The 27,678-nt window shown below is 44.6% G+C and overlaps 5 protein-coding genes across 5 annotated transcripts; all 5 read right to left on the minus strand.

Moving 5' to 3' along the window:
* Positions 1 to 1,702: 1,702 nt before the first annotated feature.
* On the minus strand, positions 1,703 to 3,140 carry LOC108096275 (allergen Tab y 5.0101). The gene is made up of 4 exons (XM_017197739.1): positions 3,018 to 3,140; positions 2,565 to 2,965; positions 2,174 to 2,501; positions 1,703 to 2,100 (listed from the first exon to the last, which is right to left on the minus strand). The coding sequence occupies exons 1-3, from the start codon at positions 3,138 to 3,140 to the stop codon at positions 2,174 to 2,176; spliced, it is 852 nt and encodes a 283-aa protein (XP_017053228.1). The 3' UTR covers positions 1,703 to 2,100.
* Positions 3,141 to 3,934: 794 nt separating this feature from the next.
* On the minus strand, positions 3,935 to 10,108 carry LOC108097528 (probable aldehyde oxidase gad-3). Its single transcript, XM_017199876.2, has 6 exons — positions 9,861 to 10,108; positions 8,238 to 9,166; positions 7,888 to 8,121; positions 5,408 to 7,223; positions 4,364 to 4,984; positions 3,935 to 4,303 (listed from the first exon to the last, which is right to left on the minus strand). Exons 1-6 carry the CDS (start codon positions 9,898 to 9,900, stop codon positions 4,122 to 4,124), a joined length of 3,822 nt encoding a protein of 1,273 aa, XP_017055365.1. The 5' UTR covers positions 9,901 to 10,108; the 3' UTR covers positions 3,935 to 4,121.
* Positions 10,109 to 10,716: 608 nt separating this feature from the next.
* Positions 10,717 to 15,745, minus strand: LOC108096334 (indole-3-acetaldehyde oxidase). The gene is given in 7 exon segments (XM_017197873.2): positions 10,717 to 12,002; positions 12,244 to 13,281; positions 13,350 to 13,794; positions 13,857 to 14,090; positions 14,582 to 15,316; positions 15,534 to 15,619; positions 15,622 to 15,745. Coding segments are annotated over 7 exon segments (3,795 nt in total). The 3' UTR covers positions 10,717 to 10,869.
* A 251-nt stretch (positions 15,746 to 15,996) lies between these two features.
* On the minus strand, positions 15,997 to 21,186 carry LOC108097685 (indole-3-acetaldehyde oxidase). Its single transcript, XM_017200155.2, is given in 9 exon segments — positions 15,997 to 16,898; positions 16,901 to 17,098; positions 17,158 to 17,866; positions 17,924 to 19,015; positions 19,076 to 19,309; positions 19,378 to 20,112; positions 20,172 to 20,326; positions 20,760 to 20,869; positions 20,936 to 21,186. Coding segments are annotated over 8 exon segments (3,762 nt in total). The 5' UTR covers positions 20,800 to 20,869; positions 20,936 to 21,186; the 3' UTR covers positions 15,997 to 16,299.
* A 1,201-nt stretch (positions 21,187 to 22,387) lies between these two features.
* LOC108096244 (indole-3-acetaldehyde oxidase) lies at positions 22,388 to 26,671 on the minus strand. The gene is made up of 7 exons (XM_017197673.2): positions 26,569 to 26,671; positions 26,317 to 26,471; positions 25,517 to 26,257; positions 25,233 to 25,466; positions 24,085 to 25,176; positions 23,319 to 24,027; positions 22,388 to 23,255 (listed from the first exon to the last, which is right to left on the minus strand). The coding sequence occupies exons 1-7, from the start codon at positions 26,606 to 26,608 to the stop codon at positions 22,456 to 22,458; spliced, it is 3,771 nt and encodes a 1,256-aa protein (XP_017053162.1). The 5' UTR covers positions 26,609 to 26,671; the 3' UTR covers positions 22,388 to 22,455.
* Between the last annotated feature and the right edge of the window lie 1,007 nt (positions 26,672 to 27,678).

The raw sequence follows: 27,678 nt of genomic DNA on the forward strand, positions 1-27,678 counted from the left end.
AGGAAGAGGGCGAAATCCTTGGCGCTGCCACCAGCTGCACCGCAGGAGTCTAGAGTCTAGACCTTGACGGCCACATCGCCGTCCTTGTCGACGGTGTCGGCTCCGATAAGCATACGCCCTGTGGGCGCGCCAGATATTATAATACGTGGCCATTATCCCGGCTCTGGCGGCGATAAATCACACCGGGACATCTTTGTGTGCCACCAGCAGACGCAACACCATTGCAGACCACCAGCAGACCACCCACACTGACCGAAAAAGAGATTAAAATAAAAAGAACATATTTTTCAATAATTATTTAATTTGAAATCATTTAAGTTTACCTCATAAATTTATATATATTTTTGTGGATTTGTTTGGAGTAATTCTTTAAAATTTTTAAGGCAGGTTGTAATTACTTTGTTTCAAGGGATAAACATAATTTAAGATTTGAAGGGATAAACATAATTTAAGATTTGATAATATATTTTTATCAATGAACCAAATTGTTAGCTAGGGACTTTTAATGTTTATAGAAATATTAAGAAAAAATCTTAAAAAAGGTTGTTTGTAATTTAAATATTTAAATATTCCATTAAAAATTTTATTTATTCGTTCTTCACAATCTTTTTGAGCAGGACAGAACTACATCCCCACGGCTTCATCCTTCTTAAATAAAATACATTTTGTTAGTTCTCTGATTTTTCTGTGAGTGCAAGGCAAAACCCATTGAAAAGGTCGCCCTGGAAACTGGAGCAGTCGTAGTGGGGCGGGCGGCGCAGTTCCCGCCAAGCAGACGTTCGTTTGGTCATATCTGAGTCGCTGCATCGCGGGCACGCTCATAAAATGTTGCGCCTGCCCACACCCTTGAACGAGGAGCCCACTCCCTTGGCAGGGTCGACAAATTTGCTTAGAATTTGAAATGCAAGCCAGACAATGGTCGCAGACAGGCGGGGACAGACAGAAATGAGGATGCGCCGGCTATGAAAAAGAAATAAAAGCTGCCCAGCACCAGCTGAAAGTGGAGAGGAGTTGCAAGTCGGGATCTGCATTATTATTATTATTACAGTCGCAAGTTCAAGTTCATGGTTGACTCCGGTCTGCTCTCGACTCGAAATGGAAATGGAAATGGAAACCCTTTATAATGGCGGATTGAGAGACTGCCGGACTAGAATGGGAATTGTTTGACAAGACAGCTGGGCTAAGAGCTCTTTGCTGGCATCAAAATATTATTAAATCGCTTTCTTGACTTAAATTCCAAAACTACAAATTTAATTCCCTAAGCGATATTCCACATGCACATTCCCTAAGCAGTTTATGTTGATTTTGGCCCAACCCTTCGGTTCTTGATTGGCCTTCCCGGAACAACCAGTTCATCTTGTCAGAATGCCAAACTCTTCGTTCCCTGGGATCCGCCATTGGTGAAACTTTTGAATAATTCCGTGGACATTCAGCAGCATGCTCCATTGGCGCCCTGATCCCTGTGCCCTTTCAGTATCCGCATCTGCATCCACATCCCTATCTGAATCCCATGCCACCCCAGTTGGCTTGCACCATTTTATGGGCAAGTCCGTGTCTGCTGTCTGCTCCCGTGGCCTTCAGACGCTCATAAACAAGCGACACAAGTTGGACACTGCCAGAGGAGCATCATCCGAAAGGCGGGGGGAAATGGGGACTCCGACTGGGATTTGGCGGAGCTGCCAGAGGGAAGGGGAATCTAATGTGCTGGGCGTGGCTTTGCATTTATTCGTGTGTAAAATTTTAATTGAAATATATATTTAAGCAGGGAAGAGGCGACAGCGGCACCAGCAGCAACAGCGACGAATGTCATTTGTATCTGTAACTGTATCTGTATCTGCATCTCGCAGATGCGGATTCGGATGCGAACGCGAATGCGGATGCGCGTGTGCCTCGCTAATGTTTTCATTTGCATGCGAAGGACATCAGCCCGGAAGCGTGTTTATATGCAAATGTGTCCTGTGATTATCGAGGTTGTCCTGAAATGTCTGCTTTCTGCCGCCACTTCTCTTCCTTCGCGTCTGGGTGTTAACTATTTGTTTTTGTGCGCTGATTTTGTTTGGGCATCCAGGGGCGTGTCCTTTTTGTCTGGCCATCAGCACCCTTGAAAAAATGTTGGGGGGGAAACAGCAACTATTTTAGAACACATTTTTGTGGTGGGAATTTAAAAGTTTACTTAAAGCTCCGTCTGCATGGCGGGAATGTACGGCTGTCGGCCAACGGAGATGTCGAGGGGAAGTTGGAAGACCACTGCATTTGGTACCTCCCTATTGTTGGCGTAATTCTCTCCTTCGGCACAAAGGGCTGAATAAGTTGGATCTAGCTTTTCACAGGCGGTTCCTGGTCGACTAGACATCCGGTAAATGGGTCTCTCCACAAAAAGATCTGTACTGAATGCGCACACGAACATGAAACAGTGTGCCGAGTTCAATGTGAAACGCATCGCTGAGCAACCCACGTGGGTATTACGATCTGTCATTAGGAGTAAAGCCTTAGCAATTCCACTGGAAGAAGTTACCAAACAAAGTAAACATATGCAGTACTTAAGCAATGCAATTGAACCGAACCTATTTTCCAAAGTAATCGGCATGTGAAGAGCCATTTTCATATTGACATAATCCGCATAGCTTGTCCAGTCCCGGATAGACCTTAGCATCAGTTCTAGATCTTCCATGTCATTCAAGTTTCCCAAGTAGTAGGTGCCATAAAGGTTAGTGCCCACATAGTAAAACTCCGGCGAACTAAGGCAAAACTTGTGGGGAGAGCATGTAATGACAGCCAAACGGGCTAAGTTCTCCAACTCGGTGGAGTAACTCAGTCGGGACATTCGGGATGCCGCGGCTTCCAGATATTTGTGCCCGCCACTTGCCGTAATATTTCGAAAGTCGTTGAAGTAATGTAATAGTACAGTTCGATACGGCGACATGGCAAGAGTTCTGGCATTCGGAGGACATATCTCACTGAATTTCTGATATGAAAAATTATTTGACAAGTGAAAATGGTCTATGTTTTCCACTTACAGAAGGATTGTCGCAAGCTAGGTTATTTGTTCCGCAGTAGGGCAACTTGCAGTAGTCAATGGGTTGGCTTCCTCCAAATTGAAGCATTAGGAACGCCACGAGTATTAACCATTTTAGATCCATTTTTGTACAATAACTGAAGTGTATGCAAAGAAATCTACGACTTTTTATTGCCTAGGAACTTAGGATATCAGTTTCTTCTGGAAAGAAAAGCTGGACTTTTTAGAATGTGCTTTCATGAAGGTGTGCCAAAACAAACTAGTTCAAGTAAAGTTCCAGATATTTAATCTAATAAAGTTACAGTTTCCAGACCTTTTCTAAAGAATAGTTTTGTAATTGTGAGAAAGCCATATGTTTTCTGGGTAAAATTATTTAAAATATTTATCATGCAAACCCTATTCTTGAAATGGAAACAAAACCTATAAGCTGTAAATAAGAAGTTCGACGAAAAGCCTCGTCAAACTCTAGCTTGTTAAATATTTCGAGTGGATATTATTATTAATGAGCGGGTATCAACTGGAGTGGAGTGTGTCAATCGAACAATGTCGTTAGGGATGTGCTCATTAAGAGCACAGCAGTTGGTGATATTTGAAAAATCCATTAGAGTCGCCTGTCCTTTTGCCACAACCGCAAGGCAACTCCCTCCCCTTTTCTGCTTCTTCCACCTCCTCCCCCTTTCCCGCTTCCTGTTTCGCTCCTCTTCTTGGCCAACTCGCACTTAACGCTTCGCGTGGCATAAAATTTCTATACAACAATTTATGTTGAAATTAATGAAGAGCTCGGCGCGGGGAGTGTCCAGGGTTTTCCTTTGGTGTTGAGGTGTTAAGCGTTAAAAAGAGCCCGGAAAAATGTAAATGGCTAGTGCCTGGAGCTCCGTACCGTTCCTGTTGACCCTGGCCAAATGAATGTCATTTGGATTAAGCGCTGGATAAGTTTTTAATTTATTGTGCACACAACACAGTGTCTGCTACATTCTACATTCAGGTTAAGTGGGGGTGTAAGTGCAGGTTATCTTGGCGTGCCTATCGGACCATTTCCATCGCGGCCACGTGCCGTGTCTCACGGTCTGGACTACAGAATACACACTCCTCCTCCTCCTCATCCTTAGTTCAGCTTGAACTGGCTGGGATCGGTGCCCGAGTGGAGGACCAGGTGCTCGGGGGTCATCGGTGCGGTGAGGGTCACCCAGGATTTGGGCACGCCGGCGTCGTCGCGAGCCGACTGAAGAGCCTGCTGGAGGGCAAAGGCCACGGCGACGGACAAACAGATGGCAGGCTCACCAGTAGCTAAAAAACAGGGAAGGATTTCTTATTAGTTGAGCCTCAAGTAAGGTTATCCTAACTCACCCTTGGACCTCATGAAGCCCGCCTTGTTGGGACTCTTGGGCAGCAGTTCGATGCGCAGATCCGCGGGTATGTCCTTCGCTCCTGGCGGCTTATACGTCCAAGTGCGATTCGTGAGGCACTCGCCGGTCAGGGGATCCGCGATGACCTGCTCGCTGGTCCAGTAGCCCAATCCCATTATGAAGGCGCCCTCGATCTGGCCAATGTCCACATTGGGATTCAGACTCTCGCCAGTGTCCTCCAGGATGTCCACGCGTCCCACAATGTAGTTACCCGTGAGCACATCCAACTCCACTTCGGTGAGGCAGAGCCCGCAAACGGAGTAGGGATCCATGTCGCCCTGCTTGCACTGATCGCTGGCGATCAGGTTGATCTTGCGGTTGTAGGCCTCCTTGATCAGGTCGTGCCAGTTCTGCGGTTTGGTCTCCTCGCGCACTGGCGCCAATCGCTGGTTGAGGGTCTCGCAGGCCTTGCGAACCGCAAAGCAGAGCGTTTCACTGCCCACCGCTCCTCCGGTGACCATGGAGTTGGCTCCGTTGATGGTGTCACTCGCCTCGATGCGCACCTGCTCCATCGGAATACCGAGAGTGTGGCCGACGACCTGCGAGATCTTGGTGTTCATGCCTAGTAGAAAAAAAAAAAGGGATAAGATTGGAATAAATAAATAATGCTACAGAAGAACTCCTTAACTTTTTGTATGACACTCTGCTTATGGATTTACAATCAGCTTTCTTTAAAGTGGTGTGATTATTAAATAAATAGCTTGTTAACTTTCAGTACACAAATTACAATTACAAAAAATTCTAAAAACCATCAAAAATGGAGGATACATTTTAATTAATTTTAATTAATAATTTTTAAGAAGAAAGCTTTGCTGGTAACTAATTGCTAATGATGGAAAAAAGAGCATGTCTAGATCTTCTCGGTGGATATTCCTGACTTCTAATGTAAGACTTATATGGTCGGAAATGGTTATTTCTGAAGCACAATAAGTCCTTTCCTCCTACCAATAATTGCTACTTTAAATGTTCAATTAAAAACACTCACCTTGACCCATTTCAATGCCTCCGTGGGAGACCACGACGGTGCCGTCGCTGTGGTAAATGGCCACGGTGGCCGGGAACTGTCCGAAGTATCCGATCTGGTACTCCATGATGCACAGACCCAGTCCGCGCTTGTGCCAGCGGTTCTCCTTGTTGTGGGCAATGGTGGCCGCCTTGCGTTCCCGGTACTTGGTGCTCTCGAGGAAGCGCGGCATCATGTCGCCCATTTTGTGGGCGGGCAGCAAGTTGGCAAAGCGAACATCCGCTGGATCCTGTCCGGTCTCGAAGGCGATGTGCTCGATGATGCTCTCCATCATGGCGATGCCCTCCACGGAGCCAGGAGCACGGCACGGAGTATTGGTCGGGGAGTCCGTGTAGACCAGGAAGCCATCCAGCTTGTAGTTGTCGCTGAACTCGTAGCAATTCTTGGAGAGCATCACGGTGTGGCCAATGGGCGATTCGTTGGACAGGTAGCCGGCGTCCTCGTAGAATCGGCTCACGATTCCCGAGATCTTTCCGGACTTCTGGACAAAGAAGTCGTAGTCGCAGTGGAAGGCCCACCGTTTACCCAATGTGGTCATGATGGACTCCAGCGACTGGACAAACCGCACGGGTCGGTTCAACTTGTGGGCAGCCACAGCAGCAGCAGCGGCGGCCAAGTTGCACCGGGTGGCCTTGCCACCATATCCTCCTCCAATGCGACGGGTCTTCACCTGGACTTCATTGCTCTTCAGGTTCAGCACATTGGCGATGATGTCCTGGGTGAGGTCCATCCACTGGGTGGCTGCGTACACCTGCAATCCTCCCTCGAATGGAAGAACCACGGTGGTCTGGGGTTCCATGTAGTAGTGGTACTGCAGACCCATGTCCAGTTGGCCGGAGGAGCTCACATCGAAGGGTTCCTCCAGGTCGAGGACGTCGATGGAGGACTTGACCTTCTGCTCGAACCGCTTGGTCTTGCCAACTTGGGGGCCAGCCTTCTCCAGGACATGTTTCAGACTGGGCAGCAGCTCCTTTGCTTCGCCCTCGTAGCTCAGTTTTACGAACTCGGCGGCGCGATTGGCCAGGGCATTGGAGTTGGCCAGGATCAGGCCCACCGGCTGGCCATAGAACTTGATCTCGCCAGTGGCGAAGATCTCTTCGTCCTGCGGGAAGAAGAAATCGTCGCGGATCTTGGGTCCAATGTAGTTGGGTCCGGGAATATCCTTGGCATCCAGGTAGGCCACCACTCCGGGCAAAGCAAGAGCAGCCTGAGTATCCACATTGGTGACCTTAGCACCCACCTTCTTGGCCGTGACAAAGGCCGCCCAAACCTGGTTGTGCTGGGTGGGCAAGTCGTTGGAGTAGGTGGCTTCGCCGGAGCACTGGATCAGACCCTCGTGCTTCTCGGTGGCCTTGGTCACGGGATAGTGTTCCTGGAAGGTCTCGAAGATCTGCTTGCCACTGGAAACGGGCCGTTGGAGGAGGGAACCTCCAGTCGCGAACTGACTGGCCAATCCCTGCTTTCGCTGGACAGCTGTCTTCAGGAGGAACTTGTAGAAGAGACCACAGGCCAACTTGCGACGGTAGATGGGAGAGGCATCCGGGAGAACGTGATCTGGTTCGAGCAGAGTGGCCAGCTGTCCGAAGGCCTTCTCCACCAATCCGTTCTCGAAGGGATTCTTGCCCACGATCAGCTTTTCAATCGCCGTGGCATGAACGAACTCGGGATGGATTCCTCCGAAGCAAATGCGGGCTGATTTAACCTTGGAGTCCGGAGAGAATTCCACGAGGAAGGCGGCATTCACGTAGGCATGGGCATTTTGGGCACGCGGCATGATCTGAGCAGAAAAAAATATTTTAAAAAATATTTATAAACAGACAATGTTATAGAGAATATATGATTAATTCTAAGTTCTTTAAAAATAAAAAAAATATTGTGAGATTAGCAAATTTGTAGGTAATTAAGAATGAAATCTGAACAAGGTGATCGTCAGACTAAAAATATATATATTGTACAAGGGATCTTGATTTAGAAATTTAAACTATGATCAGAGAAATAAAGAACTTTGTTTGTTTCACTTTTTGTCTAGTTATTTGCATTGACAATCAAGCTCAAACAATGCCAAGCAACTTAAATACCAAAAAAAATAGCATGCAGTAATAAAATAATAAGTTAAAGATATAAGCTTAATAATAATTTAAATTTCTCAACAGTAACAATATATTAAATTATTGACTTATAATGCCTACCAATAAAATAAGTCTACACATCCTGCATTAATAAAAAAATATTTTAAATAAAAAAAAATGGCTTCTAATTTTATATCTAGTAGTCGAGTATTAAAATATAATATCAGCTTCTTTCAGTTTAATAAAGCGCATATACGAATATTTACAAGTCATTAGGAATGTCTGACTATTATCTAACCCTTGAATGCACAATTACTGATAAGAAATGATATCGCTCTTCACTACTTTGTGGAAATTGTGGTAAACACTCACCTTGTAAGAGTCAAAAGCAAAGCGGTTCTTGGGATAAGCGGACAGCACCAGTCCACGGATGATCTTTCCCTCGATGGATCCCTTGAGGAAGCTGGCCAGGCTCACGGTCTCCTGCTTGTCCACTGACTCCTGGACAATCACCTTGGCATCGAGGGCCTCCAGAACGATGAAGACGTCCGAGGGGAACTCGGGATGGGCGTGCTTGATGGCCAGGTTGCCCGCCAAGGTGCCGGCCTGGGTTAATGCGAAACGAATTGATAAACAAGAGACACTCAAGGTGTTTTCACGGGGGTCCGATTAGATAAGACCCGAGGGCTTTCAATCGATAAGACCACTCCGATTTGACTTACATTGCGCACTGGAACATTGGCGATCCAATCGAGATGTTGCCAAACCTGCGACAGATACTCGAATCCCTGGGTGTTCTCCAGCTGACGGCAGAGTTCCATGGTCTCACTGAGACTCAAATTAGCTCCAAGGGTTAAGGAGGACTTATCCGCACTCAGCTTATGACCCTTGAGCTCCGCCAAGCCAGAGACATCGATGAATGCCTTGATATCCTGGCGACGTCTGTAGACTCCGTGGGCTGTGTTTCCAGCCACCAGCATGTAGGGCAACTTCTCCTTGACAGCTCCTTGCAGGGCACCAAAGAGATCTCCCAGATTCTCCGGCCAACTCCAGCGACTTCCGTCCGGATACAGCTGACTGCCCTTCGGCTGCTGCTTCTTGCAACTTCCGGAGCAGGCTTGACCCGTCTTGGGACACTGCTTGGTGCTCAGATCCTCGATGTCCTGGCACTCAGCCGGCACCGGGATGTTGCTGTCCACGGCAAAGGACTTCATGGCATCCAGAATGGGACGGTAGCCGGTGCAGCGGCAAATGTTGCCACCGAAGGAGTTCTCCACCTCCTCCATGGTGACCTTGCCGCCCTTGGACTTCAGCAGGCCGTACATGTTCATCACGATTCCCGGCGAGCAGTAGCCGCACTGGGTGCCGTTCATTTTGGCCAGTCGCTGCTGGATGGCATGGTAGCCGGTCCGCTTGTTGCCCAATCCCTCGGTGGTGGTCACCTCCAGACCCAAACAGGTGTTCAGCAGGGTGAGGCACGAGTTGACCGCCCAGGTGCGCGGCTCGCCGGTCTCCGGATGAAGTCCGCTCAGGGTGCACACGCAGACTCCGCATCCGCCCTCCTGGCACATGAACTTCGTGCCCGTCAATCCGGCGTACTCACGGATAAACGTGTTCAGCGAGATATCCGCCGGCAGGGCAGCCAGATTAACTGAGAAGGGGAAAAAGATCGAGGGGAATCAGAGGTTATATACAGGTGCGGTGTTATCTTATCAGGTTGCTCAACAGCGTCACAATGTCGTACCGAATTTCCCCCACATCCCCATTCACAAAATAATCACTTGTCCAACTTTTGGGCTCTATACATTTATATACATTCATAATTACTACTATTTACCATATTTTTTTTAGCTTAAGGTATTGTTTACTTGATAAATCTGGACACACGAAATGGAATAGACATGAAAATAATATGTAGGTTTAATATGACATACTTCTTTCTTTTAGAAACCTGTTCTTGTAAGTTTATTATTTACCTTATGGGTACATTTCTTTCAAAGGAATTTCTGCTTTCGGTTCCAAAGTTCATTCCTTAAGGCCCAATTAGTTTTTCACTAACACAAAGTCAAAGTTCAAATAGAATACTACAGAAGTAATGGAACTGAATTGAAGAAAAGCTATTATGGTATAATCATGATTAGCGTCGTAAAATATATAATAACAACGCAATTTTCTGGGTATAAAGGTTGTTATTAATATCCCAGCACACAAAGCAGACATTTTTCTCAAAACTATTAGATATGTCATAGTATAATTTCTCGACCCTGTTGTTCCAGTCTATACAATCTTAGATGACAGCCCCCATCAAGCCAAAGGCAATTAACTGCCCACACACCCATACACACCTTCATGGCTGATGCCGTTGATAGTTATTCTTCCAGCCATTATCTGCGCCTTATATAAGTCCTCGAATCACTTGAGCTGTTGTGAAATTAACTGCAGCCTTTTCCCTCATTCAATTGACGCCAGTGTTCCAAAAATTTGTTCTTTAGTGGGTTCTGGAAACTAAGTTATTTCACCATGTGAGGCAACAGGTCCGCTAAATTTGATTTGTGTGATTTCCTCGCCGATCTCCGAGCGACTGTAAGTTGGGGCCTTCCGGAGTCCCCTATATATTCGTTCTCCGGGCCCCAAAAAAGAGATTCTCGCGTGACCAAGTTAAGTTCAAGTTTAACTGTACGCGCTCTTAACTGCCGGGTTCTCTATTTCGCTCCCCATTCAGCATTAGATCATAATAACACTCTGAAATATTATCTCGGGTCCGTTTCTAATTACTCTCCCTCTCTTGAAACGGAGAGCTTTATCAGTAAGCGGTTTGTTTGGGCGATTTTGTTTTGCTCAGTTTTCTAAACACAAAATTTTGGACGGGATTTCGATTCGATATGTGGGGAATGGGGGTTATACATATTTGTACATAGTGCCATTAGGAGAGCAGAAAGCTTTTGGCTACACATAACTCACATTTCAGGGAGTAGGTTCTCAGAAAATCGATTGTTTTGTTAAGGGGTCTTTTTCGTATGAAAGAGTAGTAGGTGGAAAGCTACTTCGTGTAATTATTTTTGAAAGCACATATCGATTTACAAGACGCTTTCAGTATTGTATTATAAGGAGTGGGTCTGTAAACGCACCTTCCTTGAATTCTAATTTATGTATACAATAATAAAACAGCAATTTTAATAAAAAAAATTAATTTTTTTAGATTATATACTTTAAAACATAACATTTTAATAAAATATTTTTATACTTTAACCATTAATCAACACGCGTTAACAGATCTTTTATGTAAATGTAATTTAGTTGATTACCACATCCACGCACCAAATAAAATCTTTAAAATACGGATCGGAATTAACCTTATTGCAAGGAGAAGGATTCCACGTGGGTACCGGAATTCAGCACCACCGTTTCCGGGGTGGTGGGTGCCCCCAATCTGACCCACTCCCTGGGAAGTCCTGCATCCTTTCGGGCCGACTGAATGGCATGTTGCATGGCGAACAAAACCCCAACAGCCAGACACAAAGCCGGTTCCCCAGTGGCTTTGGATCGCATAAAACCCACCGGATTGGGATTCTTCTGGAGCAGTTCGATGCGAAAGTCAATGGGGATGTCCTTGGCCCCCGGAGGATGATAGTTCCAGGTGCGATTCGTCAGGATGCGACCCGTTTGGCGATCGTAGACCAGCAGCTCGGTGAGATAGTAGCCCAAGCCCATCACAAAAGCGCCTTCCACTTGACCCACATCGATGTTCGGACTCAGACTCTCGCCAGCGTCCTCCAGGATGTCCACACGTCGGATGATATGATTGCCCGTCAGAATATCCAGTTCCAGTTCGGTGAGACTCAGCCCGTAGATGTTGTAGTTTGGTATATCCCCTAATTTGTATGATTCAGTAGCAATGAGAAAGACGGATTGCAAAAAGGCAGCTTGGAGCACCTGCATCCAGGTGGCCCGTGGTCCAAGTCTCTCCTTCACAGGAGCCAATCGTTTGTTCAAAGTGTCGCAGGCTTTCCTCACCGCCAATCCAATCATCTCGCTGGTCATCGAGTTGGCCGTCAGCATGGAGTTGGCTCCACTCACCGTATTACTGGTCTCCACTCGAACCTGGTCCAAAGGAACTCCGAGCACAAGAGCAGCCACTTGTGCCGCCTTGGTGTTCACTCCCTGACCGATCTCAATGCCTCCGTGGGAAATGACCACCGATCCATCCTCCCGGTAAATTGCCACTGTCACTGGATAGTTGAAGGCCACCGCTGTGTTGAGTGGAAAACTCATCAAGGATAATCCCAGACCCCTCTTGCGCCATCGGTTCTGGGTATTAAATATGTTGATCTGTTCCCTCCTCTTTCGATATTCCGTAGTTGCCAGAAATCTTGGCAGGAGCTGCACCATTTTGCTTCCAGGCTCAAGATTGATCAGACGAACATCCGCAGGATCCAATTGGCAAGTGAAGGCGATATGCTCTAAAGCGTTTTCCGTCATGGCAATGCCTGTGGATAAAAAATTAACGTTTAGCTAGACTTTTTTGTAAATCAATGTACTTGGATTAGTTAAATATTTTCCCTTAAGAAATTAGAATCAAATTCATAACTATATCCTAGAAATTTGGGGTACTACTGTTCAATTACACAATAACTCTACTAATCATCAAATTTACATAATTGTCCGTTTGAAAACCATTCAAATTATTTTTAAATATTCATATTCTAATTAGAATATATTCCCACTCACCCTCTGCAGATCCCGGAGCTCGACACCAAGTGGAGCTGGGTGCATCAGTTACGATGGCACTGCCTGTCACCCTGAAGTTCGAATCGGTCAGGTTGTAAACACTCTTTAGACTTGGCTTTGTGAGGAAGTCAACAACGTTCTCGTTCAGATTGCAGCCGGCATCCTCGTAGAAGTTGTTGGTCAGCATGATGATGGCTCCACTGGCGCGAACACGGAACTCATAATCCGATCGGCAGGCCCATCGCTTTCCAAGTGTTTCCATCATGGACTCGATGGTCTGAACGAATCTCACTGGTCTTCGTAGCTTCGAAGCCACCAGGGCGGCGGCACAGGCCACCAAATTGCACCTGGTGACCTTGGCTCCATAGGCTCCACCCACTCGTCTCACTTGGAGTTGAATGGAGTTCACACTCACGCCCAGCATGTGGGCAATCGATCCCTGGGTGCTGTCCATCCATTGAGTGGCACAGTAGACCTGCAGGATGTTGTCCAGTGGCACCACAATCGTCGTTTGCGGTTCCATGGTGAAGTGGTACTGGGATTCTAATTCCAGAATGCCTCTGCCAATGACATCGCCAGGTGCCAAAGGAGGCAAGTTTAGAGCTTCCTCTGTATTCTTTTTTGAGCAAACAATGTGATCGGTTTGCTTTTCGGCCAGTACTTGATTTATGGAGGTGAAGATCTTTTGCTGATCCCTGGCATAGGTAACCTCCACCAAAGTGGCTGCATAAACAGCTGTATCGTGGGTTAGAGCTGCTATAACTCCCAAAGGTTGATCGTAATACTTCACTCGTCCAGCAGCGAAGACCTCGTCTTGTTCAGGAGTAAATTGATCCATCAGAACAAAGCTGTTTCTTCCGGGAATATCTTTGGCCGAGTAGAATGCCACTACGCCTTTGCATTGAAGAGCAGCAGAAGGATCGATCTGCTCGATGGTGGCACCAACTCGTTTGGCAGTGACAAAAGCACAATGCACCGCATTTGTAGTGGTCAGTAAATCGTTCATATAAGTAGCTTCACCAGAGCATTGAATGAAACCTTTTAAGACAAATTAACAACAAATATATTAGTTATGCATATTAGTAATATCTTTTTAAAGAACTTACCTTCAAGTTTCTGCACAGGTTGCGAGACTGGGTAATTCTTCTTGATGGTCTCAAAAGTTTGGCTCCCCGAGGACAGAGGTCTTTCCAAAAGCAAGCCCCCTGTGCGAAAACGCTCCCTAACTCTTTCCTTTGGAGTAGTGGCTAATAAAAACTTGTAGAGCAAGGAGCAGGCCAGGATCTGTCGATATTCCGGAGAAGCTTCCGGTGGCCGTTCGTCAGCTTGAATGCTATTTGGTAGTTGTTGAAATATTTGTGTAACTGTTGCCGGATCATAAAGATCTCTACCGGGGAGTAAATTCTCTACTTCTTCATCGTGAACGTAATCTGGTCGAATGTTACCGAAACAAATTCGAGCAGACCGCACAATCCTACGCTGAATATCTTGCCATTCGATGAGGAATCCAGCATTCACATAAGCATGAACATTCTGTGCCCTTGGCAAGATCTGTTAATTGGAAAAGAAATTCTTGTATTATATATAGTATATAATATAAAAACATTACTCACCTTGTACGATCTGAATAGGAATCTGTCCTTTGGATAGGCTTTAAGAATAAATCCTCCAAGCACCAGTTTTGGAGTTGTATCGCTAATATAGGAGAGAAGGGTCATTACTCTTTGGGTTGTGGGATTATCGTAGACTAGAACATGTGCATCCAGGGCCTCGAATGTGATGAACACATCAGAAGGAAACTCCAAGTGCTGCTTCTTGATGCTTATGTTGCCCGCTAGTGTGCCGTTCTGTATAAAAATTATAAATAAATTTTAAAAGTGTAAATCGAAGTATTAAAATTAATAATCGATCAAAAATAATATCAGTTTCAAAAAAATGTGAAGTCTTAAATTAAACACAACTATACAAATTGTTTCTCTCTGTCTTGAAATCATTAAAATGATTTGCTATCTTTTTTGCAAAAGAGAAATGTGTGTTTAAGCTAAATTGGTTTTCATAGAGATCGGAGTTTATTGGCTTTTATACGCAACTGGATAACAAGAAGTGAGTATATTAGAACTACAAAAATAAAGCAATTTTTGAATGCATTATACAACAATTATTTTTTAAACGAAAAATGTAAAGCTGATATTTCGTTGAGAATAATTAGCATTTAATTGTACAGATCAATTTGAAGAGAAAGAGCATTCGCATGCAAGAAATGCTACAATTTTAGCTAATCTTTGGCTTGGTCAATCGCCAAAACGAGTTTGTGGATTTATGGAGTGACGCTACTCACATTTCGCACCGGCACATTGGCGATCAGGTTGAAGTGCTGCCACAACTGGGCACAATACTCGAATCCAGGTCTCTTGGCGGCCAGCAGGAAAACCTGCATGGCATCCGTGAGAGTGACATTCCCGCCGAGGAACAGGTGATCCGACTCGATGCTATACTGCCTCAACTCCGGCACCATGTTCACATCGATGTAGTGGAGGATGTTCCTGGGTCGTCGGTAAACTCCGTGAGCCGTGTTCCCTGCCACCAGAATGTAGAGTTCCCCATTAGCCACTTGGCCAAGAGCCGAGAAGAGTTCCGCCATCGACTTGGGCCAATACCAGTGACTTCCACTTTGATCCCTCAGAGGAGGTCTGGAGCAGCTTCCCTTGCAGGATTGTCCAGTCTTCGGGCAGAGCAACTCGAAGGAGTCCTCGATGTCCACGCATTCGGGAGGCACCTCTATACAGCTGTCCACCGCAAAGGACTTCATGGCATCCAGGATGGGTCGATATCCAGTGCAGCGGCACAGGTTTCCCCCGAAAGAATCCTCCACCTGCGCCATGCTCACCTGTCCACGGTGCTGCTCCAGCAATCCGTACATGTTCATCACAAAACCTGGCGAACAGTAGCCACACTGGGTTCCATTCATCTGAGCCAGTCGCTTTTGGATTGGATGGTAGCCGGTCAACTGGTTGCCCAGCCCCTCATCCGTCATGATCTCCACATCGTCACAGGTGTTGAGTAGAGTGAGGCACTTTAAAATGCAGTTTGTTAAAATTAGAAACAAAAAACAAAACAAGTTAGATTTCTAAAATTTTTTATATTATTGCAACACAACGCAATCAGTTTCATTTGTCGTTTTAATCCATTATTTGGTTAAAAACCTGACATTTAGATGCTCATAAAGAAGTCTAATTGCTTACCATACAATTTTATAGCAGTATATATTTTTTTTGGGTGTGGATACATACCGAGTTGGCTGCCCGGGACTGCACCTCCTGGGTGACCGGATGCCTCTTGCGGATGACGCAGACGCAGGAGCCACAGCCCCCTCCAAACACATGTACTTGGTGGCCGTCAGGTGCAGGTGCTCCCGCAGAAAGGAGTTGAGGGTGGTGTCCGGGGCGTAGTCCGCCGCCTGGATCTCGTAGGGAAAGCCATTCACATTGAACTTGATGCTCATCGCTGCAGAGTCGTCGGTCGAATGGAGCTCTTTTCGCCAGGCGTTTCTATATCAAAGCGCTGCTGAAACCTGATTACCCGTTAATTAGGATAAACGGGTTCGAGACGATTAAAGTGCCATCTAAAGCATACACAGCGAAAAATCTTGTACTCATTTGTCTCTAAATATGAACTAAAAATATTTTAAAATAATACAGAAAAAACAATCAATTTATTCTGGTAAGATATGTGATTAAAATAATGATAATATAATGTAAAATTACATCTTTTCATGCGCTTTATTTTGAAGTAATGAAAAGAAACGTGAATTATTTATACAAAGCCAAACAAACTTTTAGTCACGTATAAATGACTAACATATGTATGATAAAAGTTACCCGCTGATAGCAAACGATAATACAGTTTAATTATTCTGACTCTTGTCTTCGATTAAATTCTAAGTGTGCACTGCAAAATAAAATAAATCAGTATTTATTTAATAAAGTATATATTTCAAATATATATATGTTTAAAAAAGTTAAAAGTATGCACCAAAACACCACTCCAATTGGAGCTCTACTTAAGTTTAAAGCTCGCTGCATCGTGTCCTGCATTAACCACCAGAGTTTCTGGAGTTGTGGGAGCTCCTAGGCGAACCCATTCCCTTGGGAGCCCTGCATCCTGACGGGCTGACTCCAAGGCTTGACGAAGGGCGAAAACCACACTGACAGCCAAACAGCAGGGAGGTTCTCCAGTTGCCTTGGACCTCATGAATCCCGCTCCACTTGGATTGGGTTTCTGGATTAGCTCAATGCGGAAATCGATGGGAATATCCTTGGCTCCCGGAGGCTTGTAGTTCCAGGTGCGATTGGTCAGAAGGCGACCTGTCTCGCTGTCGTAGACCAACTGCTCACTCAACCAGTAACCCAGACACATGACGAAGGCTCCCTCGATCTGTCCAATGTCGATGTAAGGACTCAAACTCTCTCCGGCATCCTCCAGGATATCCACTCTTTTGATCTGACTGTTTCCGGTGAGCACATCCAACTCAATTTCGGTCAAGGCCAGTCCATAAACATGATAGTTCTCCATGTCGCCCTGCTTGTAATGATCCGAGGCAACCAGGTTAATGCTCGCAGCGTTGGCTGCCTCAACGGTTTCCACCCAAGTGGCATCTTTTTCTTCACAGGTTGCAATCGATTGTTCAGGGTTTCGCAGGCCTTGCGAACTGCATAGCAAAGACTTTCACTGCCCACAGCTCCACCGGTGACCATGGAATTAGCTCCATTGATTGTGTCAGAGGATTCCACCTTCACAAAGCTCAAATCGATTCCCAGGATGTAGGCAGCCACCTGAGCCACCTTTGTGTTCATACCTATAGGTAAATCAGGAATCAATTATATTAAAAATATCTGTAACAACTTTTTAAGTTACCTTGTCCCATTTCAATGCCTCCATGAGTAACCACAACAGTTCCATCCACATGGTATATAGCGACAGTAGCCGGGTAGTGACCAAAATAAAAGATAGGATAGTCCATGACAGCCAGGCCAATGCCCCTTTTCGTCCAGCGATTTTTGGCATTATGCGCTTCGATCTCCTGCTTTCTCAACGCATATTCTCTTGAAGTCAGGAATTCTGGAAGTAATTCTGCTATCTTGTTTCCAGGTTTAATGTTTGCCAAACGCACTTCAGCCGGATCTTTCTGGACTTCAAATGCAACGTGTTCGATGATGTTCTCCATCATGGCGATTCCCTCCACAGAACCCGGAGCTCGACACCAAGTGGAACTGGGGGCATCTGTGAGCACCGCATTTCCCTTGTTCTTAAAGTTCTCTCCAGTCAAGTCGTAGCAATTTGTGGCCGTGAAGGTGGAGTGACCCTCAATGGGACTTTCATTCGTGTTCCAGCCAGCATCCTCGTAGAAATCGTTTGTCATTCCAACAATCTTGCCACTTGACTGGATGTGGCACTGGTAATCGGAGCGACAAGCCCATCGTTTGCCATTGCAATCCATCATGGACTCCAGAGATTGGACAAAACGAACTGGACGATTCAGTTTATAGGCAGCTAGAGCAGCGGCACAGGCCACCTGGTTGCCACGGGATATCTTCGATCCATATCCTCCACCCAATCTACGAACCTGGAATTGATTGGTAAAAATAATATATTAAGTATATGTTACGTATTTAAAACTTACTTGCAGCTGGACATCCTTTGCCTTAACCTGCAGCATATGAGCAATCACAGCCTGAGTGAGATCCATCCACTGAGTGGCTGAGAAGATCTTCAAACCATCTTCAAAAGGAATAGCCACCGTGGTTTGTGGCTCCATGGTGAAGTGGTACTGCAAACCCATCTCGAAAATACCCCTGACATCTTTATCTGGCTGATCAGAGAACTTGATCTTCTTTGAATCATCTTTTGATACAGGAATAATGCGTGACAGATCCGGAGTGGATGTTGCAAAAACATCTTTCAAGCTCGGAAGCAATTTAAAGCCGGGACTTGGATTGCTGTAGCTGATCCTCACCAGCTTTGCGGCTCTTTGAGCCTGGTCAGCAGTTAGAGCCACGATTACACCAGCTGGTTGTTCAGAGTGGCGAACCAATCCCGCGCAGAAGATCTCCTCCGCCTCGAAACCAAAACTGGGCTCAACAAATGTATTTGTACCGGATATATCCTTCGCTGAGTAAAAGGCCACAACTCCTGGTTCTTTCAAGGCATCTGAGGCATCAATTTGATCGATAGTGGCTCCCACTTTTGTGGCACCCACAAATGCGCAGTGCAAAGTGTTGGAAGTGGTCAGCACATCGTTCATGTAAGTGGCTTCTCCGGAGCACTGGATCATGCCCTCCACCTTTTCCACCGCCTGGGTGACGGGATAGTTTTTCTTTTGGGTCTGAAAAGTTTGCAACCCAGAGGAGAGTGGTCTCTGCAGGATCTGTCCTCCACTGCGGAACTTCTCGCCAACTTCTGCTTCGGGAGCGTGTTTCAAAAGGAATTTGTAGAACAAGCCGCAGGCCAATTTGGATCGATAGGCGGGACTGGCATCGGGTAGCACTTCATCTGGCTTAATAAGCTCCTCCAGTTTGGAGAAGGTCTGCTCCACCATATTGCTTTCATAGGGGCTCTGCCCCACCATTAGTTTCTCAATAACTGAGGCGTGTACAAAATCTGGACGAATGCCACCAAAACAAATGCGAGCCGACTTCACATTAGAGTTGGTTTCCAATTCTAGAAGAAATGCGGCGTTTACATAAGCGTGGGCATTCTGGGCACGAGGCATGATCTACATTACAAAAAGTTTAATATAAAAGAATTTTCTTGGAAGTTTGTAAAAGTAACATACCTTGTAGGAATCGTATATGTACTTATCCTTTGGATAAGCGGGTAGTATAAATGTTTTGAGCAGCAGTTTCCTATCATTAGTGGCCAAATATTCTGATAGAGACATTTCCTTTTCCTCAGTAGCTTTTTTCATGGTCAGCACCTTAACATTCAATGCCTCAAAGGATATAAAAATATCCGAAGGAAACTCGGGGTGTTGTTTCTTTATGGAAATATTTCCAGCTAAGGTACCAGACTGAGAAGATATAGATGATATATAGAATTAAAACTAATTTCATAATTAAATTAATATAATGAACTTACGTTTCGTACTGGAACATTGGCAATCAGATCGATGTGATTCCATAATACCTCCAAATACTCAAAGCCTGGTTGCTTAGAAGTAGTTCGAATGATTTCCATTGTTTGGGTTAGACTGAGATTAGCTCCCAGCTTCAATTGCTGACCTTCGGAGCTGTGCTGATGCAGCTCCTCCACTCCGTGCAAATCTATAAAGTGTTTGATATCGGTCGATCGTCTATAAACACCATGAGCCGTATTGCCTGCCACCAGCATAAATTCCTCCGAATCCTTAACTTTATCCAGTGCCTCGAAAAGTTCAGTCAGGTTTTTGGGCCAGTGCCACTGAGTTTCATCGGCGTAGACCAAAGTGGACGGAAGGCAGCTGCCACTGCAGGCTAACCCAGTCTTTGGACAATTTCGGGGCTTCACATCCTCAATATCAGCGCACTCTGCCGGGATTTGAATATTGCTATCCACTGCAAAAGACTTCATGGCATCCAAAATGGGACGGTAACCGGTGCAGCGGCAAATGTTTCCACCAAAAGAGTTCTCCACCTCCGTCATGCTGACCTTGCCGTCGTTCTGCTCCAGCAAACCGTACATGTTCATCACGAATCCCGGAGAACAGAATCCACACTGGGTGCCATTCATCTTGGCCAGCCGCTTCTGGATAGGATTGTAGCCGGTGCGCTGGTTGCCCAATCCTTCGGCGGTCACGATCTCCAGCTGGGCACAGGTATTCAGCAGTGTGAGGCACTTAAAAGAAATGAATCATTAGCACTTTAGTTTATGATATAACTTAGATCTCTTCCAACCGAATTGACTGCCCAGCTGCGCTTTCCATCGCGAACCACGCAAATGCAGGCGCCACATCCTCCCTCCTGGCACATAAATTTGGTGGCCGTAAGTTGGGCATGCTCCCGGATAAAGGTGTTCAAGGTAATGTCCGGCGGGAGATTGGTTAGGTTTACTGCGGATTAAAGGGAAGATTAAGCAGAGATTTTATGGAGTGTCTACACAAAACTAAACTCAATTACGAAAACCTGTTTGTTAGACCGTAAAAACAAAAAACAATAGGCATTAACTTGCACTCTAATTTGTTTACCAGTTACTGGATAACGAAATATATGTAATTCTGTTTAATTTTATTCGAGCATCACAGCTCCTTCTTCTCGTGGATCTAGCGGAACTAATGATCAGCTTAGTTTATGTTAGAGGCGCCATGAAGCTTAAAAAAGAAACACCCTCCTTGTTGAAAATTATAGGTATGCAAAAACAGATCTTCAATACTAATAATAAGAAAACACGAAGGTATACGAGTGAATAAACGCTTTCATCTTTTATAACTATTCTGATTTGCTTTGCAAATTGTATTTAAATTTATGTTGATTTCTTAAACATACCTGTATACGGTAACCCGTTGATAGTGAATTTAGTAGTCATTCTAATAGACACCTTTGTCAACAAGAAACGGGACAACAATGACTTAAATGTCAGCTGCTTGAAGTGTTTTCTATAAATAATTCAATTAGTTGTGACTTTGGCAGAGGTTTTCCACTATTTTCCGCTGGCTGCTCACTTTTTCTCCGGTCGCTTCGAGTGTCGTTGCTCAACTGATCGAAAAATCGGGTCTTGGGTCCCGTTCTCTGTTATTTAGATTGCGATTTTCTCGGCGGCCGTAAACAAACAAAAGTTAGACTCGACACACATGCACACTCTGTGTGAGTTAACAACGATTTGAGTATATTTTTTGAGCTTGACGATCGCCGTTAATTGCACTTTGCGGACTGGTTGCTCCTCACTTGGGAACCACCGTCTGCGGAATAATAAAACCAAAACTGCGGCGCCGACTTTTGCTTGTTGTTTCGCCACACAATTCGTCGGCCGATTTTTGGCAGCTGTGAAGTAGTCACGATATCTGTGAAAATAGCTGAATAAAAATCAGGAAAAAGGGGGCATTGGATCGCCATTAAAAAACTTTGGATACCCTATCAAGTGAAAAAGTTATATGCACCTCTATATGTATGGGTAATATTACAAGCTTTCATTTTGCATTTTTCGATTATATTAATTTTAAATATTTTATTTCATTTTATTCTACTGTATAAAAACAACTCAGATTACTAATAAAACCAGAAAATAATTGCTAAACATTTTTGAAAAGTTATACTAACCAGATTGAAATCATAAAACTCTGTCGCTTTATATATTAGATAGACCCTTTAAAATTAAAATATGTTTGCTAGACCGAAAATAAAGTTATTTTAATTGAATTGAGAAGTAAATTGCTACTATTAAATTCCAGGGTATTTAAAAAAAAACTGTGAACGAAAAACGCTATAACGCTGATGCAGAAAATAACTATCAACAATAAGGGCTTTGTTTAGATTGCGCGTGTATTTTGATTGCATATGCGGATAATTTGTTTGGGCGTTCGGAGCGTTACATTTTATATTTTTCGCTTTGTATGCTATTATAATGACTATTCAAAACAGCAGACTCGCTAATCTGCTTTTAATTTGCGCCAAACACCATTAAAACCAACAACAAAGAGGCGAAACGAATCACGTGTACACTAAAAATAAAAGAGAGTGAGTGATAAAAAAGAGAACGATTTAGCCGGCCGGCAAAAAATTATGTTTTTTACTCTCACGTTCATGTTGTTAAATTTGGACGCTCGAAGCTTTCAAAACAAATAAATAATTTTAAAAGCTTTCAGTGCGAAATAGCTCTAACAAAACAAACTAAAAAATCAAGCTTTTGAGTGAAACTAATCATTAAGCTTACTGCTGCTGAATAAATTAACGAATGTTGAGAAGAAGTATATTGGAAGATGACCTAACAAGAAAATTGAATTTCAAGTTGAAATTCTAACAACAAAATATACATTAAAAAAATATACATTTAATATTCGAGGGATACTAAACTCCCAAAAAACGTTTGAGATAAGTTTAGAATAATATAAGAAACGAATTTTTCAAAGTTATTTGCTGGTTTATTATTTCGGTTAAGTGAAGTTTCAGAGGAAAGATTAACATAGAGAATCGGTATATTTTATAGTTGTTTTTTTTTTTGCTAGTACAGAAGCTTTGAAAATAATCATTTCAGCTTGAACTCTGCGACTTGGTGTCCCGCATTGAGCAACAGGGTTTCTGGAGTTGTTGGAGCTCCCAGGCGAAGCCATTCCCTAGGAAGTCCTGCATCCTGACGGGCTGATTGGAGAGCCTGCTGCAAGGCGAATATCACGCTGACTGCCAAACAGCAAGGCGGCTCCCCCGTGGCCTTCGAACCCATGAATCCTGCTCCACTGGGTCGCTGGTTGTGCACCAACTCCACGCGGAAGTCAATGGGAATGTCCTTGGCTCCCAGTGGCTTGTAGTTCCAGGTGCGATTGGTCAGCAGGCGACCATTGTCACCCTCGTAGATAAGCAGTTCGCTGAGCCAGTAGCCCAGACCCATCACAAAGGCGCCCTCCACCTGGCCGACATCGATCCAAGGACTCAGGCTCTCTCCTGCATCTTCGAGGATGTCCACCCGATGGATCAGAATGTTTCCGGTAAGCACATCCATCTCCACTTCGGTTAGAGCCAATCCTATCACATGATAGTTCTGCATATCGCCGGTTTTATACTGATCCGAGGCTATAAGATTGACCAACTGAGCATTTGCTGCCTCCACAGTTTCTACCCAAGTGCTTTTGGCTTTTTTAAATGGTTTCAAACGACCGTTGAGGGTCTCGCAGATTTTACGGACTGCAAAGCAGATACTCTCACTTCCAATTGCATATCCAGTAACCATCGAGTTTGCTCCATTAATGGTGTCCGAGGATTCCACTTTTACATAGCTTAGATCAATTCCCAAAGTGTAGGCCGCCACTTGAGCTATCTTGGTATTCATCCCTAAAAGATTATCAATTAAAAGCAGCATTTAACAAATATTTTATATAGGATTAATTCACTTACCCTGTCCCATTTCTATTCCACCATGGGTAACCACAACTGTGCCATCCACATGGTAAATGGTAACTGTGGCTGGAAATTGTCCAATGTAGATGACAGGAAAATACATCGCGGATAGTCCCAATCCTCGTTTCTTCCATCGATTGTTGGCATTAAAGTCCTCGATTTCCTTTTTGCGAGCATAATACTCCCTCGTCTTGAGAAATTCCGGAAGGACAGTGGCCATCTTGCTTTTTTTGCTAATGTTGGCCAATCGCACATCGGCAGGATCCTTCTGGATCTCAAAGGCCACGTGCTCAATGATGTTCTCCATCATGGCGATACCCTCAACGGATCCCGGAGCACGACACCAAGTGGAACTGGGTGCATCTGTGAGCACCGCACTTCCACTGTGCTTGAAGTTAGTGTCGGTGAACTCGTAGCAATTGGCTGCCGTGAAAGTGGAGTGTCCTTGCACAGGACTCTCATTGGTGTTCCAGCCAGCATCCTCGAAGAAATCGTTGGACAGCCCGACAATTCTTCCGTTGGTCTTGACGTGACACTGATATTCAGAGCGGCAAGCCCATCGCTTGCCATTGCAGTCCATCATGGACTCCAGAGTTTGGACAAATCTCACAGGACGATTCAGCTTATGAGCAGCTAGAGCAGCAGCACAGGCCACCTGGTTTCCTCGGGAAATTTTACAGCCATAACCACCTCCCAACCTGCGAACCTGTAATGAAGATTACTCAATGAACAAATCCTGATTCACGAAAATAATCTCTATTACCTGCAGTTGCACATCCTTTGCCTTCATCTGCAAAGTATGAGCAATCACCGATTGGGTTTGATCAATCCATTGAGTGGCCGAAAAGACCTTCAATCCATCCTCGAAGGGAATAATAATCGTGGTCTGTGGCTCCATGGTGAAGTGGTACTGCAATCCCATTTCGAAAATGCCCCTCACCTCCAAATCGGGTTTGTCAGAAAATTTGACTTCTTTTAGCTTTGAAACAGCCAGGGGAACAAGCCGAGAAGGATCTGGGCTTCCGGTGGAAAAAACATCCTTCAAACTCGCCATTAGTTTAAAGTCGGATCTGGCATTGCTGTAGCTGATCTTCACCAGCTTCGTGGCCCTTTGAGCCTGGTCAGCAGTCTGAGCCACAACTACTCCAACTGGCTGTTCGGAGTAGCGAACCAATCCGGAGCAGAAGATCTCCTCGGCCTCATAACCAAAACTGGGCTCAACGAATGTATTTGTTCCGGGAATATCCTTCGCGGTGTAAAAGGCCACCACTCCGGGATGCTGGAGTGCTTCGGAGGCATCGATTTGATCGATGGTGGCCCCCACTTTTGTGGCACCAACAAACGCGCAGTAAACGGAGTTGGAATTGGTTAGAACATCGTTCATGTAGGTGGCTTCCCCCGAGCATTGGATCATGCCCTCCAATTTGTTCACTGCTTGGGAGACTGGATAGGTTTGTTTCTGGGTCTGAAAGAGCTGCAATCCGGAGGAAAGTGGTCTCTCCAGCAACTCGCCTCCATTCTTGAATTTCCCACTGACTTCCATATCGGGAGCGTGTTTTAAAAGGAATTTATATAGCAAGCCACATGCCAATTTGGATCGAAAGGCGGGACTGGCATCAGGTAGCACCTCATCTGGTTTGACCAGGCTCTCCAACTTGGTAAATGTTTGCTCCACTAGATTTGCTTCGAAGGGACTGTGTCCCACCATCAACTGTTCAATATCTGTGGCATGAACGAAATCCGGACGAATCCCACCAAAACAAATGCGAGCTGACATCACCTTAGAATCAGCATCCAATTCAATGAGGAAACCTGCGTTGACATAAGCATGGGCATTCTGGGCACGAGGCATTATCTTTAGGGAAAAATAATCAGTTTAATTATAAGACATATCTACAATTAAGCAGTTACCTTATAGGAGTCGTATATGTACTTATCCTTCGGGTATGCAGGCAGTATAAACGCCTTGATTAAAATCTTCCTATCGGTGTCTTCCATAAATTCCTCCAAAGACATTTCCAATTCTTCATTGACGCCTGTCATCGTCATCACCTTGACATCGAGAGCTTCAAAGGATATGAAAATATCCGATGGAAACTCGGGATGTTGTTTCTTAGTCGAAATATTGCCCGCCAAAGTACCCGACTAAAACGAAAAATATGGAAAAAATTCTAAAAATCCAGAAATCGACTTACATTCCGAACGGGAACATTGGCAACCAGATCGATGTGATTACACAGGACTTCCAGATATTCAAATCCCGATTGCTTCCAAGTATTGCGAAGGATTTCCATGGTCTCGGTCAAACTGAGATTGGCTCCCAATGTCAATTTCTCTTTATCGGAACTGTATTGATGCAGTTCCTCCAGTCCGTTTAAATCGATAAAGTGCTTGATGTCGGGAGATCGCCTGTAAACACCATGAGCTGTATTTCCACCAACCATCATAAATTCTTCCGATTCCTCGATATTATCTAATGCCTCAAACAATTCGGCCAAGGTGTTTGGCCAATACCACTGGGATCCATCTTCGTAAACTAGTTTTGTTTGCCGACAGCTTCCTTTACAACATTTTCCCGTCCTTGGGCAGTTTTTAGCCTTCAGACTAAGATCTTCAATATCAATACACTCTGGAGGAACTTCGATATTGCTGTCCACCGCAAAGGACTTCATGGCATCCAAAATGGGACGATAACCGGTGCAGCGGCAAATGTTTCCCCCAAAGGAGTTCTCCACCTCCTCCATGGTGACTCTGCCGCCATGCTGCTCCATCAACCCGTACATGTTCATCACGAATCCCGGCGAGCAGAAGCCACACTGGGTGCCATTCATCTTGGCCAGTCGCTTCTGAATCGGATGGTAGCCAGTCAAGTGGTTGCCCAAGCCCTCGCAGGTAGTGATCTCCAGCTGGGCACAGGTATTCAGCAGCTTGAGGCACTGAAAATCGATTGGAGAGGTAGTTAGAGCCGGAATGAGTTAACTGATCTCTGACCCACTGAGTTCACAGTCCAGGTGCTCTTCCCATCGCTCACTGCACAAACACAGGCTCCGCATCCTCCTTCCAGGCACATGAACTTCGTGGCCGTAAGTTGGGCATGTTCCCGGATGAAAGTGTTCAGAGTGATGTCCGGTGGGAGATCACTAAGGTTAACTGGCAAATAAAGAAGATAACACAACAAAAATAAATTATACCCTTTAAATGTTATGGCATTTTAAGGATTTTGTAAACATCCATTCAGGTATTTTACCCGTATACGGTTGTCCATTTATGGTAAACGTAGTAGACATTTTACTTTATTTATAATTTTATGTATCAAGTTTTTTGGGCTACCACAAGCTGCAGTGAAAATCTCCGCTCAACTGGCGATTTCTGGTTCAGAACCTCCTAATATTGGATTTTCCAAACTGTACGCCAATTCAATATTTGCCTTTGTCAACAACCAAATAAAGAGTAATTTCCCTAAAATCGCTATAAATTGCATTTTCCCGCTTTGGTGATTCCATTCAACTAAAATGTTGACATTTTTCGCCATTGTTGTTCGCTGCAATTTCCATTATTTGATATACCGATTAGCAGAGGTAACTCCATTATAATAATTCCATTATTCCATTAGTTAACCATTGAAGAACATTTAAGCTCTTTTTATAAAGGCTCAAATTCATTTTGCGATTCCATTAGTTAACCATTGAAGAACATTTAAGCTCTTTTTATAAAGGCTCAAATTCATTTTGCGATTTATTCAAATTAAAGATTTGGTTTACCAACATTTTTGAATAAGCATTTTTATCATGCACTTTTTATCGCTAACAAGCCTTAATGTTTTTCATTATTGGCCTTCTTATCGCCTTTCGGATTTTGTATCTTGACGCGACTTAATTAATTAAATACATGTTGCCTCCTCGTTGTTTCTTTTATTAACCCTGCCCAAAAAGAAGCCGAACAAAAACTGTCAACTCATTGGTAAATCATTTGTCAAAATATAAATCGATGTTTCCCTTCGGAGAACGGTTCAGACGGGACGGTCAGCCACGAAAAAATGTTACATAATCATGCACAAAACATGCAGAACAAGACTCGATCCAACAACAAAGCAGCCGTTCAGCCGTTCCGCCTTTGCACCTTATCGATATTCCAGAATCGTTCTCCAAATACAAAATAATAATCAAAACCCGAAAAAAGTGGGAGAAAAATGATGAGGAAACCTTAAACAAGTAAAATTAAAATATGAATAACGCAATCTTTTCTCACATGGCTAAGCATTTCGGTTGTAGGAATCGGAGGCAACCCGCTGTCAAACAGGTAAGGTAAAAAAAAGAGGGCTAAGATGGCAGAGGGGAGGGGAGGCGGAGGGGGAGGG

This window comes from Drosophila ficusphila, unplaced genomic scaffold (assembly GCF_018152265.1).
Source record: "Drosophila ficusphila isolate 14025-0441.05 unplaced genomic scaffold, ASM1815226v1 contig_791, whole genome shotgun sequence".
Classification (NCBI taxonomy): domain Eukaryota; kingdom Metazoa; phylum Arthropoda; class Insecta; order Diptera; family Drosophilidae; genus Drosophila; species Drosophila ficusphila.